The 12,764-nt window shown below is 44.1% G+C and overlaps 1 protein-coding gene across 5 annotated transcripts in view; it reads right to left on the reverse strand.

Annotated features, from left to right (window-relative positions):
* LOC309714123 (phospholipase D1-like) overlaps positions 1-12,764 on the reverse strand; it is a 54,575-nt gene that overhangs the window by 13,386 nt on the left and 28,425 nt on the right. For all 5 annotated transcript variants that reach the window (XM_082546304.1, XM_082546302.1, XM_082546303.1 and 2 more), the window contains exons 9-15: positions 12,030-12,182; positions 11,798-11,947; positions 9,065-9,148; positions 3,389-3,470; positions 3,119-3,229; positions 2,845-3,027; positions 2,062-2,281 (exon numbers count right to left, since the gene is read on the reverse strand). In XM_082546304.1, the coding sequence (XP_082402430.1) occupies positions 2,062-2,281; positions 2,845-3,027; positions 3,119-3,229; positions 3,389-3,470; positions 9,065-9,148; positions 11,798-11,947; positions 12,030-12,182 (983 nt within the window). The remainder of the gene's footprint in view (positions 1-2,061; positions 2,282-2,844; positions 3,028-3,118; positions 3,230-3,388; positions 3,471-9,064; positions 9,149-11,797; positions 11,948-12,029; positions 12,183-12,764) is intronic.

Genomic DNA, 12,764 nt, shown 5'->3' on the forward strand with positions numbered 1-12,764 from the left:
GAGTGAAAGTGATTACAGGCTGTGGTATATCATTAAAGGGAAAATCTGAAACAGGCCACAATCAGACTGAGCTGTGAGTTATTTAAGAGAAGGCTGGTTGATTCCTTATCATTAAACTCACAAATACACGTTTTCACCCTCTGTGTGTGCGTTTTTTCCCCTTACTCCCCCATTTCTTAGCTTTTTTTGACGTTTATGAATGTATTCATGCTCTCAGCTCACTGCGTGTGCAGGTGCAATGGACTAGATAACAGCACTGAGAACCTTTGGTCGTTTGATCAAAACGTGTTATTGCATGCCCTTGTATACAGCCCCACAATGTTTCTGTTTCAATGTCTCCAATGCATACACCATGTATATAGTTCACTCACATATATGTATATATGTACACATACATATTGCTTTTTATTTTTCCCTCGTTGTATATTGTTTTCTCTTTTTTTTTTTTACTTTTGCACCTTTGTAGTCCAGCTACCCAATTTCGCTGTGCAAGAAACTGCACAGTGACAATAAAAAGCTCCAAGTCTCTCTAAGTCAGTCGATCGGGAACATTAAACTGTGACTTTTGAGTGAGATTTTAGTTTTGTTTAGAAAATCAACGGGACTTATGGTTCACATAGAGGCCCGTTAGGTGGAAGCATTAAATCAGGTCTGTTAATGCTTGCTTGTTAGTGATAACTCATACAGTAGCGACTGCATTGGCACACAAAAATTTCTACTAATTGTTTTCCTGGTATAACATTTATTCTTTTGATTAAATGTCGTGTCTTAATTAAAGTTAAATAAAAAAATAGAAGCTTAGATTGACCTTTGACAAACAGAATCAAATGTCAGTCAAGCTGAAACCACAGCAAAGCACACTGCAAAACAGGCGATCTAGCAGCCACCCTGCCTCCAACTCACCAGCCTGGCACAGGCCGAGCGGTATGGCCACCCTCGGCTCTGACAGCCTGCCGGGGATCAGAGCCTGATGGCTGCTGATGCTGTCAGACCAACCTAAACGCAGCGCCCATGAAAACACACATCAAATCACCTTCTTCCCTCTAAGCAGGAGCATTTGAGTTCATGTTAATTAATAACACCTCATTAATTACAGGTTAATTTCAGCTGTTCTTGATGCAGTTCTGACGGCCACATAATACGAGAGACTGACGAGACCGAGGAAGATAAAAAAGCATCAGCACGAACGCCACCATCAAATATGATGAAAACAATGGAAGAAATGTTTTAATTTAACAAAAAGAGAGTAAAGAAATAGCTAACAAGAAAGAATGCATGTATTGATTTAATAAAGATAAACAGATAATAATAAATGTTCTTATTAAAGTAATAGAAAGAAAGGAAATAAAAAAATAAATAAAATAAAAGCAAGGAATAAATAAACCTAGTAAAAATTTACATTTTAAGATGAAATGTATTTAAAAGAGATTAACATAGAAAGACAAAAAACAACCTAAACTAATAGTTTTAGATTCATTTGTCTTTAATTCCTGTTTTCTATTTCATTAATCTTTGCAAAGTTTTATGGGGGCAAAGCTGATGCTTTGATTATTGATGATTACCTCACTCTGTCACCTATCATCTTCCATAGCACTGTCATTCCCAAAATGGCATGAATCGTACACCAGTAACACACAGTACTGTTTACCTAACCCATGTGTCAGCAACCTCCAACATCAAAAGAGCCACTTTAGATCATCCTATGAAACTACATTTAAAAAGAGCAGCATGTGATGGAGACATGGAGGCAGCAGATACCAATATCATTAGCCGATAGAGTCCCATGTGGCTCACAGTCTGTCTTACCATGCCTAAGCTAACCTAAACAAATTGCATCTGTTTCATCAAAACCATGTGAAAATACTGAAGGCAAGGATGAAAACACAACAGAATTTAAGCGCCGGTGAGCAAAAATCTTTTATTTTTGCAGAGACACACACTCTGCACATAAAGTCGACTAAGCAGTTTTTGTTTTTTTAAAGTGAAAGTACACCCATGCACCCTGACATAAGCGTGTTCTGTGCATCTGCTGTGTTGTGCATGCACTTTTGCAAAACTCACACTCTTCGTGCTCCAGGTCGCTGTCGCTATCGGGATGGGCCAGCCCGTGTTTCTGCAGGTGTCTTCTGATGCTCATCCTGGTCCTCCTCAACCTCCCGTGCCTCTTTAGCCTTGGCTGGTCCATCGAGTCTGCCACAGTGAATACGCCTTTTCCGTTGCTCTGGGAAAACGTACCACTGCTGTTGGCTTGGGCAGCCATGCTGGGAGAGGCAGCTGCAGCCTAATAAACAGTAATAAAACAGATGTATTATCACTCTTGTGCTGCTTTCTTTAATGTAAGTCTGATCCAGTTAGTTCAGTTAATTTATATTAATTATGACTATTGGGTTCATTTTTAGATCATTTTCCCTCTGTTCTTTTTGGGTTTTTAATATTTTTTACTAAGAAAAGTTTTTAAAAAGTTATTCAGTTGATAGAAAGCTTGGTTAGAAGAAGACTTTGAGCAGCAGATCACTCTATCAGAAACATAAAAGTTGGAGTAGGCATTTGTGATATTGTGGCTAAGAGTGTTATTAATTTGAGAGGCCCTAGAATGGTTCCCTGGGGAACACCCTTGGTTATAAGGAGGTTAATTAGCACCTAATATCAGAACATGGGAGGAGGGTTCTAAACACCTGTCTGGGTATGTTTCTGTGCAGGGTTTTCTCAATGTGAGCAGAGCATTAAATCCTTTAGTCTATTTGAAAGAAACGAGATAAGTATCTGTGGAGAGTGATGATGGGAAAATAGGTCTATAAAATGTTTTGATTCTTGCACAAAGTGACACTAAATTGAAGAAGTAACCTGCTCCAAGTGAGAGAGCGTCACACTCCCAACATCGGTGAGCCGGTGTTCCCTGTCATCCCAACGTCCATAAGCAAGGTCAATCCCACCCACAAAGGCCACCGACTGATCAATGACGATGATCTTCTCATGATGTGCCCACAGGTACACAGCGGAGGAGACGTGGTCTGGGTGGCGCATCACCTGGTGAACAAAATATCCCAAAATTTAGAGAAGAAATGCAACGTTTCAGCCATTATGAACCTGCAGAAGGCCTTTACACTTGTGTACTTGCCTTGATGTTGGGGTGGAGGCGCAGCAGTGTTCTCTTGCTGTATCCTGAGTTAATGCCCAGAGCTAACTCCACCTCCTTGTAGAGCATCACAAAGATTCGAACTCCTTGTTGCTGTGGAGGAGAGCAGGGAAACAATGAATCAGGACACAACCTTAAATTTAGCTTTCGGATGAAATAAGAGGGAAAAATACTTTGTATTATATCAATATGGAGAAATTGACATGACAGCTTTACTTTTGCTATAAAAACTAAGAAAAACGTCCTTCTTACCGCTTTGCGTTTTAGTATGCAGTCGAGACGCCATCGGTTTCCTTCAACAACTGGCCTTTTCAAAAAGATCTCTGGACTCAGCCTGCGGGACGAAACAGGCCAAAAAGGTTTTTCCCCTCAGTTCACTCTCACTGTTACGCTTCCTCCTCCTTTCCTTTCATTCATCTTTTCTGTTCCTTACTTTGCTTGTTTTCTGGTTTCCCTTTTCTCTTTCCCTTTACTTCCTCTCTAGCTAATCCGGAAGCATACCAATAGACTTAAAACTGCGGACTCCGGCCTCCAGGATACTTGATTACACTTACACACACTTATTTTTATATATATATATATATATATATATATATATATATATTAGGGGTGCAACGATACACAAAATTCACGGTTCGGTTCGGTTCGATACTTTGGTGTCACGGTTCGATATTTTTTCAATACAAAAAAAATGTTCATGCCTTTTTAATTTGTCATTTATTAAAATTATAAATATATATTTTAACTCAAAAGTACAGTTTTTAAATTTAACCCTAACCCTTGTGCGTGTTTTTTATTTTGACAGCGAATGCGCACCTGCGGACCACTTATGTGCAGCCCTGGTTATTTAGCTCATCATATTGCAGCCACAGAAATTATTTTGTCCATGAAACCATAAAGCTGCACTTTCTTTTTGCCTTATAGTCTGATTTGTCATAACTTCTCCTGCTGCTTTTACACACGCACTCACATAAGCTCAGCGATTCTCTGCGCGATCAACCTCTCACATGTTTAAGCTGCGGGAGATTTCACTTGTCATGTTTGCATAGTAAGCTAACGATTAATAAGACGATGTCAGAGGAATTGGTGCACAAATTATCATCACTCACAGATCAGTGCTGTCGCTCTCTATACACAGTTCGCGGGATTGCAAAGTGAAAGCAAAAAACAAGCGCAAATTCAAACGCGACTTCAATATGTCACATATTGACAGTGGCTCACCGATGCCAATGACATAATTACCCAGCTACATTTCTGAAAGAATGCAAAAGCATTGACATATATTTTTCCTACAATAGCCTGACGGGCAGGGCAGAGATAGATTTTGGTAGCCCGACTGAAAAAATCGCTAGCTCCGGGACGTCGGGCTAGCGATATTTCGAGCCCTGTATCTGATTGAGGAATCACTCATCTTTGGAAAAGAGAGTTTATTACAGAGAAATGTCTCTTTCCAAAATAAAAGCTATACTATCCGCTTCTTCTGGGCTATATTCTCAGCAGCATAAGGAGAATCATGTGCTAACAGCTGTCTAAATGACTCGGCTAAAGTTAGTAGCATGCTTGTTGTTTTTGTCTTTGCACTAGGATGATGTTGGCATAAATGTGCAGTCATATTCGTTGTGTTCCCACTAGTGCTTTCAGGTTAATCTCGTTGAAATGACCTTAACGCCACAACATGGCAAATCTCCGTTAACGAGCTACCGCCGATCGCTCCGTGCATGGGGCTAGACGGCCAACACGTTAACGAGCTAACTGCGCTAACACACTAGTTCCCACCCATGTAATTGAGCATTGCATGGCACATCCAACATACTGTTTTACTTTAGTCCATGACTCGCTTACCTTCAGGGTCATACGTCACATGAAAACCAAAATAATTCCAAACGCCAGATCTGAATGAGAGTGGGGGAGGTCCATCTTGCAAGGAGAGCTTAACTTCTGTCTCGCTAGCTTGCCCTGCGCTCTTCCTTCTGACTATGCTGTCTGTGTTGAGCGCTCAGTGGATCTGCGCTGACAGTGCAGCCTAGGCGGAGTAGTCGAACGCAGATTCACTGAGCGCTCAACACAGACAGCATGGTCAGAAGGAAAATTGATAAAATAAATTACAAATGTTGTATTGTTCGATACATATGCGTACCGAACCGAAAGCACTGTATCGAACGGTTCAATATCGTTGCACCCCTAATATAAAAAAAAAAAAAACACCCAGCACGCCCCTGCGGGCGGTTTATCCTTCAAGCTCGGGTCCTCTACCAGAGGCCTGGGAGCTTGAGGGTCCTGCGCAGTATCTTAGCTGTTCCCAGGACTGCGCTCTTCTGGACAGAGATCTCCGATGTTATTCCCGGGATCTGCTGGAGCCACTCGCCTAGCTTGGGAGTCACCGCACCTAGTGCTCCGATTACCACGGGGACCACCGTTACCTTCACCCTCCACATCCTCTCGAGCTCTTCTCTGAGCCCTTGGTATTTCTCCAGCTTCTCGTGTTCCTTCTTCCTGATATTGCTGTCATTCGGAACCGCTACATCGATCACTACGGCCGTCTTCTTCTGTTTGTCTACCACCACTATGTCCGGTTGGTTAGCCACCACCATTTTGTCCGTCTGTATCTGGAAGTCCCACAGGATCTTAGCTCGGTCATTCTCCACCACCCTTGGGGGCATCTCCCATTTTGACCTCGGGACTTCCAGGTTATACTCGGCACAGATGTTCCTGTACACTATGCCAGCCACTTGGTTATGGCGTTCCATGTATGCCTTGCCTGCTAGCATCTTGCACCCTGCTGTTATGTGCTGGATTGTCTCTGGGGCCTCTTTACACAGCCTGCACCTGGGGTCTTGCCTGGTGTGATAGACCCCAGCCTCTATGGATCTTGTACTCAGAGCTTGTTCTTGTGCTGCCATGATTAGTGCCTCTGTGCTGTCTTTCAGTCCAGCTTTGTCCAGCCACTGGTAGGATTTCTGGATATCAGCCACCTCCTCTATCTGCCGGTGGTACATACCGTGCAGGGGCCTGTCCTTCCATGATGGTTCCTCGTCTCCCTCCTCTTTCTTGGGTTTCTGCTGCCTGAGGTATTCACTGAGCACTCGGTCAGTTGGGGCCATCTTCCCAATGTATTCTTGGATGTTCCTTGTCTCATCCTGGACTGTGGTGCTGACACTCACCAGTCCCCGGCCCCCTTCCTTCCGCTTAGCGTACAGCCTCAGGGTGCTGGACTTGGGGTGAAACCCTCCATGCATGGTCAGGAGCTTTCTTGTCTTTATGTCAGTGGCTTCTATCTCCTCCTTTGGCCAGCCTATTACCCCAGCAGGGTACCTGATCACGGGCAGGGCGTACGTGTTGATGGCCCGGATCTTGTTCTTACCATTCAGCTGACTCCTCAGGACTTGCCTGACCCTCTGCAGGTACTTGGTGGTTGCAGCCTTTCTAGCGGCCTCTTCATGGTTCCCATTTGCCTGCGGGATCCCCAGGTACTTGTAACTGTCCTCTATGTCTGCAATGTTGCCTTCTGGTAGTTCAATCCCCTCAGTTCTGACTACCTTCCCTCTCTTTGTTACCATCCGACTACACTTCTCCAGTCCGAACGACATTCCAATGTCATTGCTGTATAGCCTGGTAGTGTGGATCAGTGAATCGATGTCTCGTTCACTCTTGGCATACAGCTTGATGTCATCCATGTACAGGAGGTGGCTGACAACTGCTCCGTTCCGTAATCGGTATCCGTAGCCAGTCTTGTTAATGATCTCACTGAGGGGGTTCAGGCCTATGCAGAACAGCAGTGGGGACAGAGCATCTCCTTGGTAGATCCCGCACTTGATGGTAACTTGTGCTATGGGCTTGGAGTTGGCCTCTAGTGTTGTACGCCACATCCCCATTGAGTTCCTGATGAAGGCTCTTAGGGTCCCATTGATCTTGTACAATTCTAGGCATTCCAGTATCCAGCTGTGGGGCATTGAGTCATAGGCCTTCTTGTAATCAATCCAGGCAGTGCACAGGTTGGTCAGTCTGGTCTTGCAGTCTCGGCTGATTGTTCTGTCTACCAGTAGCTGGTGTTTTGCACCTCTGGTATTCTTGCCAATTCCTTTCTGTGTCCCGCTCATGTATTGACCCATGTGCCTGTTCATCTTAGCCGATATGATGCCTGACAGGAGCTTCCATGTAGTACTGAGGCAGGTTATTGGTCGGTAGTTGGAGGGGACCGGTCCCTTCTTGGGGTCCTTGGGGATCAGGACCGTCCGGCCTTCAGTTAGCCATTCCGGGTGTCTCTCGTTAACTAGCAGCTGGTTCATTTGTGCTGCCAGACGCTCGTGAAGTGCAGTCAGCTTCTTCAGCCAGTAGGCGTGAACCATGTCGGGCCCTGGTGCTGTCCAACTCTTCATACTGGAGACCCTTTCTTGGATATCTGCCACTGTGATGGTTACTGGACCCTGTTTAGGGAGATCGCTGTGGTCTGCCCTCAGATCCACTAGCCACTGAGCATTGCCGTTATGGGTTGCGTCCTTCTCCCATATGCTCTTCCAGTATTGCTCCGTCTCCAGCCTTGGTGGTGCTGTTCTCTTATTGTTCCCTTGCCACTGAGAGTACACCTTTGCTGGTTCTGTGGAGAACAGCTGGTTTATTCTCCTGCCTTCTATCTCTCTGGTGTACCTCCTCAAGCGGCTGGCCAAGGCTGTGAGTCTTTGCTTGGCAGTTTCCAAGGCCTCAGGTATGGACAGCTTGCTGTATTTCTTAGGCACCTTATTTGTCGCACCTTTCTGCAACTCTGTTAGTTGGCTAACCTCCCTCCGTGCTACTTTGATCTTGCCCTCTAGCCTCCTTCTCCATGGAGGGTACTGCCCCTTGTGGCTGTTCAACTTGTAGCCAAGCATCTCACTGATCACTGCTGCCGTATTGTAGATCAGCTTGTTAGTGTCGGTAATCGTGGTTGTAGGTATCGCCCGTAGTGCTGCATTAACATCATCTAGCAGACCTTCTGAGGGTACTTCACGTAATCTTGGTAACCGGCTACGGGGGATCCAGGTTTCAAGCTTGGCCATGATCCTATTTTTCAGGTCAGTTCCTCTCGCACTCAACGATCCTTCTCCTATCGCACTTGGGGCTATGTACCCAATCTCGGGTGGGGGTGATGATATCTCCCCCCTGACCTGGCGTCCTGACTCCTCCTTGCCGTAGCATTTGTGTTGTACCTCGTCAATCTCTAGCTGTGAGAGCAGTCCCTTCTTTCGAATGTTGGAACACTGAGCTACTAGTTGTTTCGCCGTCATTGTGGATGTTGGGTATCGAAGAATCCATAGGTCCCTCATCCTATTCATGTAGCCCCTTCCGCCGGGGTTACTTGCGTAGTAGCATTCCAACAACGCCCTGTTTTCGTCTCTTGCCCACCGATGCCTTCTTGTTCCAGTAGCCCACTTTTCGTCAGGGTGCCCTGGTTCCTCAACACCTGACGCGGACCTTGTTGATCCGGGCGACGTCCGAGCCGGCATGCCTTCATATTTATCTGTCTCGCTCATGTCTGCGGTAGGCTTGCTTAGCATAGGGGGTCTAGCCTTAGGACCCTTACTGGATACAGACGCCCCAGGCAGGAATCGAACTTGCGATCCTCTGTTCCAAAGGCGTGTAGTTTAACCACTACGCTATCCAGCTGCTATATATATATATATATATATATATATATATATATGCGCAAGTAAAATGTAGTATTTTTGTTTAGTGGTAAGACTGATTTATAAAAACAAATACTGTCTGTAGAGTTAGTGTGTGTGTGTGTGTGTGTGTGTGTGTCTGTGTGTGTGTGTGTAAGTAACAGTAGCTAGACTGTAACTGATCTATTTGACCAGAAACCTCTCTTAGAGGTGACCGCCACATGCACTCAGTGCACTATGAAACACACACACAGACACACTCACAGCTCTGTGTGCGCTGAACACTCACCACCAGTCGGTGATAAAGATTTCCTCCTTGGCTTCTTCGAGAGCATTGGCCACATCCTCCATGTATGTTTTCCCATTCACGTACCTTCAGAAGAACCACAAACAAACCCACAAATTACACTTCAATCATCGCCTTCTCAAAATGGGAAAATCAGTCCAAAACAGTTTTTTTTTTAAAATTTCATATTAAAAAGTACAAAAAAAAGAAATAATCGAAGGAGCACAAGACAAGACGTCCATGAAATCTGTTTTTTTTCTCCCATTCAACACTTTGTTTATTTTCTTTCCTACTGTGAACAACAACACAGAAGGCATCAGAACTAGTTCACCACATATAAAATTATAAAATATTCTGGATTCTTTTATTTTGAAGGTGTGCCCTTCATAAACGGAATTGTCCTTCCTTTACTTTGCACTCCAACTCATTCCAAACTGTCTCAGCTGATTTTAACCTGGGGGATTATGAGTTATGAGTCGAGCCTGGAGGGGTTTCTAATCACTTATCTATAACCTGACTGGTCATCATGTTGCTGTAGGACAGGGGTGGGGCAACTCCAGGCCTCGAGGGCCGGTGTCCTGCAGGTTTTAGATATCAGCCTGGGTCAGCACACCTGAATCAAATGATTAGTTCATTATCCGGCCTCTGGAGAACTTCAAGACATGGTGAAGAGGTAATTTAGCCATTTAGATCAGCTGTGTGGGATCAAGGACACATCTAAAACCTGCAGGACGCCGGCCCTCGAGGCCTGGAGTTCCCCACCCCTGCTGTAGGATGTTGTGGAAGCCATGCATGCTGAATTAAACTGCAACACTATCCTCACATCTCCTCCTGCATGTAATTACCATCTGTCCACCTTCTCTGACAAAGACACAGCTGCGGAGGTTGTGATGTGTCTGCTGCTTTAACTCGCTGAGATTGACTCTTATTTAAGTTGCTTTTATTTCTATTTGACTCGTGAGTGGAGTGCTAACTTTTTTATTTATGTAGGAGGAGTGAATCAGAGTAGGAATAGTTTTTTCTTGTGCTATTTGAATTATAACCTGCGACGTAGCCTGACGTGCACTTCTTGCCCTCCCTCCTCTTTGTTCCCTCTCCCTGTCACACCCTTCCTCATGTCCTTCCTCCACCTTCACTTCTTCGTTTTTCTCTCTCTCGTGCACCAGGTGGGAAAACTTGCTGATTGCTCTGTCTTCTGTTTAACAGAGAATGGGAGCGTGTTCTCATCCCTCCTCAAACCCAGCTGTTCCAGCTTTCCCTGACCTTTGATCCTGTCTAAGAGACAAAACAGTTTCTGCAGGAGGCTGTAAACATGTTTACTTCTGCTGTAAAATTAGGCATTTTAACATGGGAGTCTGTAGGGAACTGACTCACTTTTGAAGCCAGCCCCAGTGGACATTAGAGGACCTGCAGTTATTGGAACTTGAGCACTAGGTTCATTTTTCAGCCTCCGAGGTTTCAGCTTTAGCCGTCCTCTGGTTTCATTGCAGTGTTTGATGCTTTTTGCTCTTGTTTGGACAGAAAGAAAAATGAAACAAACACTTCTCCTCTCACTTTTCAATCTGTCCATTGCCTGTTGAATCCTTATGCTCTTGACAGCAGGCACACACTCACTCACAGTGTGTCTCACAGATGGTATAGGGTTCCCCAGCGGGAGGACAGGTGATGAGCAGGGGAGTCTCACTTTCCCTTGCTTTGTGTCGGGTTACTCCAGCGCGAGACACACATTTGTGCATCTACCTTGTGAGGATTGCCTCTTACATAATGCTTTTTCTTTGTGTAACCTCGCAGCTACAGTCTTTAAATCTCTAAAAGTGGCTCATCACTTTCTATAAATGTCCTCATGTTTAAAGTCTAAACCTCAAAGCAGTTCCCACAAAGGCAGAAGTACACAAACACACACTAACCTGCACACTGTGCCAGCTGGACCGGGTATTGTCTAGACTTTTTTTTAAAGTGATCCTGGGTCTGGTGATTGGCACTAAAGTGCTTCAGTTTAAGGTTAAGAGGAAGATGTGAGGCTGTTTTTTACTGCTTGTTAATAAATAAAAGAAGCTCAGTTCATACACAGATCAGCTCGTATCCATTTAAGTTTAAATCTCTAAGTTCCAACTGTGTCTGCTTGCTGCCGAGTTTTAAGTTGCCTGAAGCATCAGCGTCACAGCAGTGAAGAAAAAACTGACCTGTATCCACATCTTGTTCGCTTGCTTTTATGGAAACTGTACTGTAATGCTTTATAATGGCAGTGGATTTTACCCGCTGTTATCCAGAAGTTCAGTTTAAATGGTGATGTGTTCACTTGCAGCTGAACTTTGCAGCCTTCACTCACGCTTTCACTTGAGAGCATCATTAAATAGCATTTTAACAGCTCTGCATTCACTTTCTGTATCAGGCGCTGAGAGCTTTCCAGTTATGATGCGTTTACCTATTGCAGCAGAATAGTGATGTGTGTTTTGGAGGTATCCATTACTGAGGTTCTCTTATATTGTTTTGCTGCTTTTAAACTGAAGTAAACACAGAACAACAAAGAACTGAAATAAAGAAATCGTCTAAGAGTCTGTCAACAAGATCGGCCCGATGCACAGTCCACAAATGTAGATCGGTGTATCCCTAACTCGGTCTAATGTGACTCAGGAACTGAAACTACTTTGACTAGAAGTGATCTGAATGTTAAATAACAGGTTTTAAGGTGTCAAATGTGAGTGTAACTACAGCAGAAAGAGTAAGTGTGGTTACCATTTGGCAGGGATGTTCACTTCCACTCTAGCGAAAGATCCAAAGCGGTGATCTTTGAGGAAGGCTGAGCCATTCTTCTGGACAAAGCCTTCAATGGACTGACCCCACCAGCGGGCATGTCTGTAGCTGTTGCACTTGAGCACCAAAGACCTGCACAAACACTACTTCAGTTTCTGATTTTCTTCAAGCCTTAAAATATTGAACATAAGCAGTAAAAATAGCCATCGCAGACCTGGAGAGACTGTCCACACGGACGCCGTGTTTGGTATCCGTGTCCTTGGAGTCCATCTTGATGCCAAACTCTTTGTCAAACAGCATTACAAAGGAGATGGCGCCTGAATCCATCTTCATGTACAGCAGAAACGAGTCCTTCACCACCAACCAGCTGCACACACACACACACAGGCAGTATTTTAAGTAAAAGTTTTTTATTGTCATATACTTCCTTAAACACCATTTGGCTTATGTAAACATAATGGCTCCCCTTTAAAATAAATACATAAATAAATAAAGCTGACGAGCTTCTTAGATTCAAAATGTTTATCTGTTATGATGGATCACGGCATTTTAAAAAGGTTAAATACCCCATTTGGTGTGCCACATATTTAACTGGTTAAATGTCAACTCTTCCTACTTGTAATGAACCAAGCAGGATGGTTCAGGAAACCCCCTATGAAGCGCAACAAATACACAGAGCAATGTTTCTAATATTAATATTCTTCTGTTCACCATTTCACACCCAGGAGTTCACGCAATTAGTTCCTATCCTTGCGTGATTGAGTGTGGATTTGCATTTAACTTATGATGCACATCCTGGGAATAAGATGAAGGATTTAAATAAAAAGAATCAAAGGTGAATTCTACTGTTTGCTAAAGAAAATGAATCTAAAGCTAAATGGAAAGAACTTTACTGTTTTTGAGTCAGTCAGCTGTGGCAACACTGACGATCCTAATCAAAGTTTCCTCT

The sequence above is a fragment of the Aulonocara stuartgranti genome (assembly GCF_965226115.1).
Source record: "Aulonocara stuartgranti genome assembly, chromosome: 9".
NCBI classification, from domain to species: domain Eukaryota; kingdom Metazoa; phylum Chordata; class Actinopteri; order Cichliformes; family Cichlidae; genus Aulonocara; species Aulonocara stuartgranti.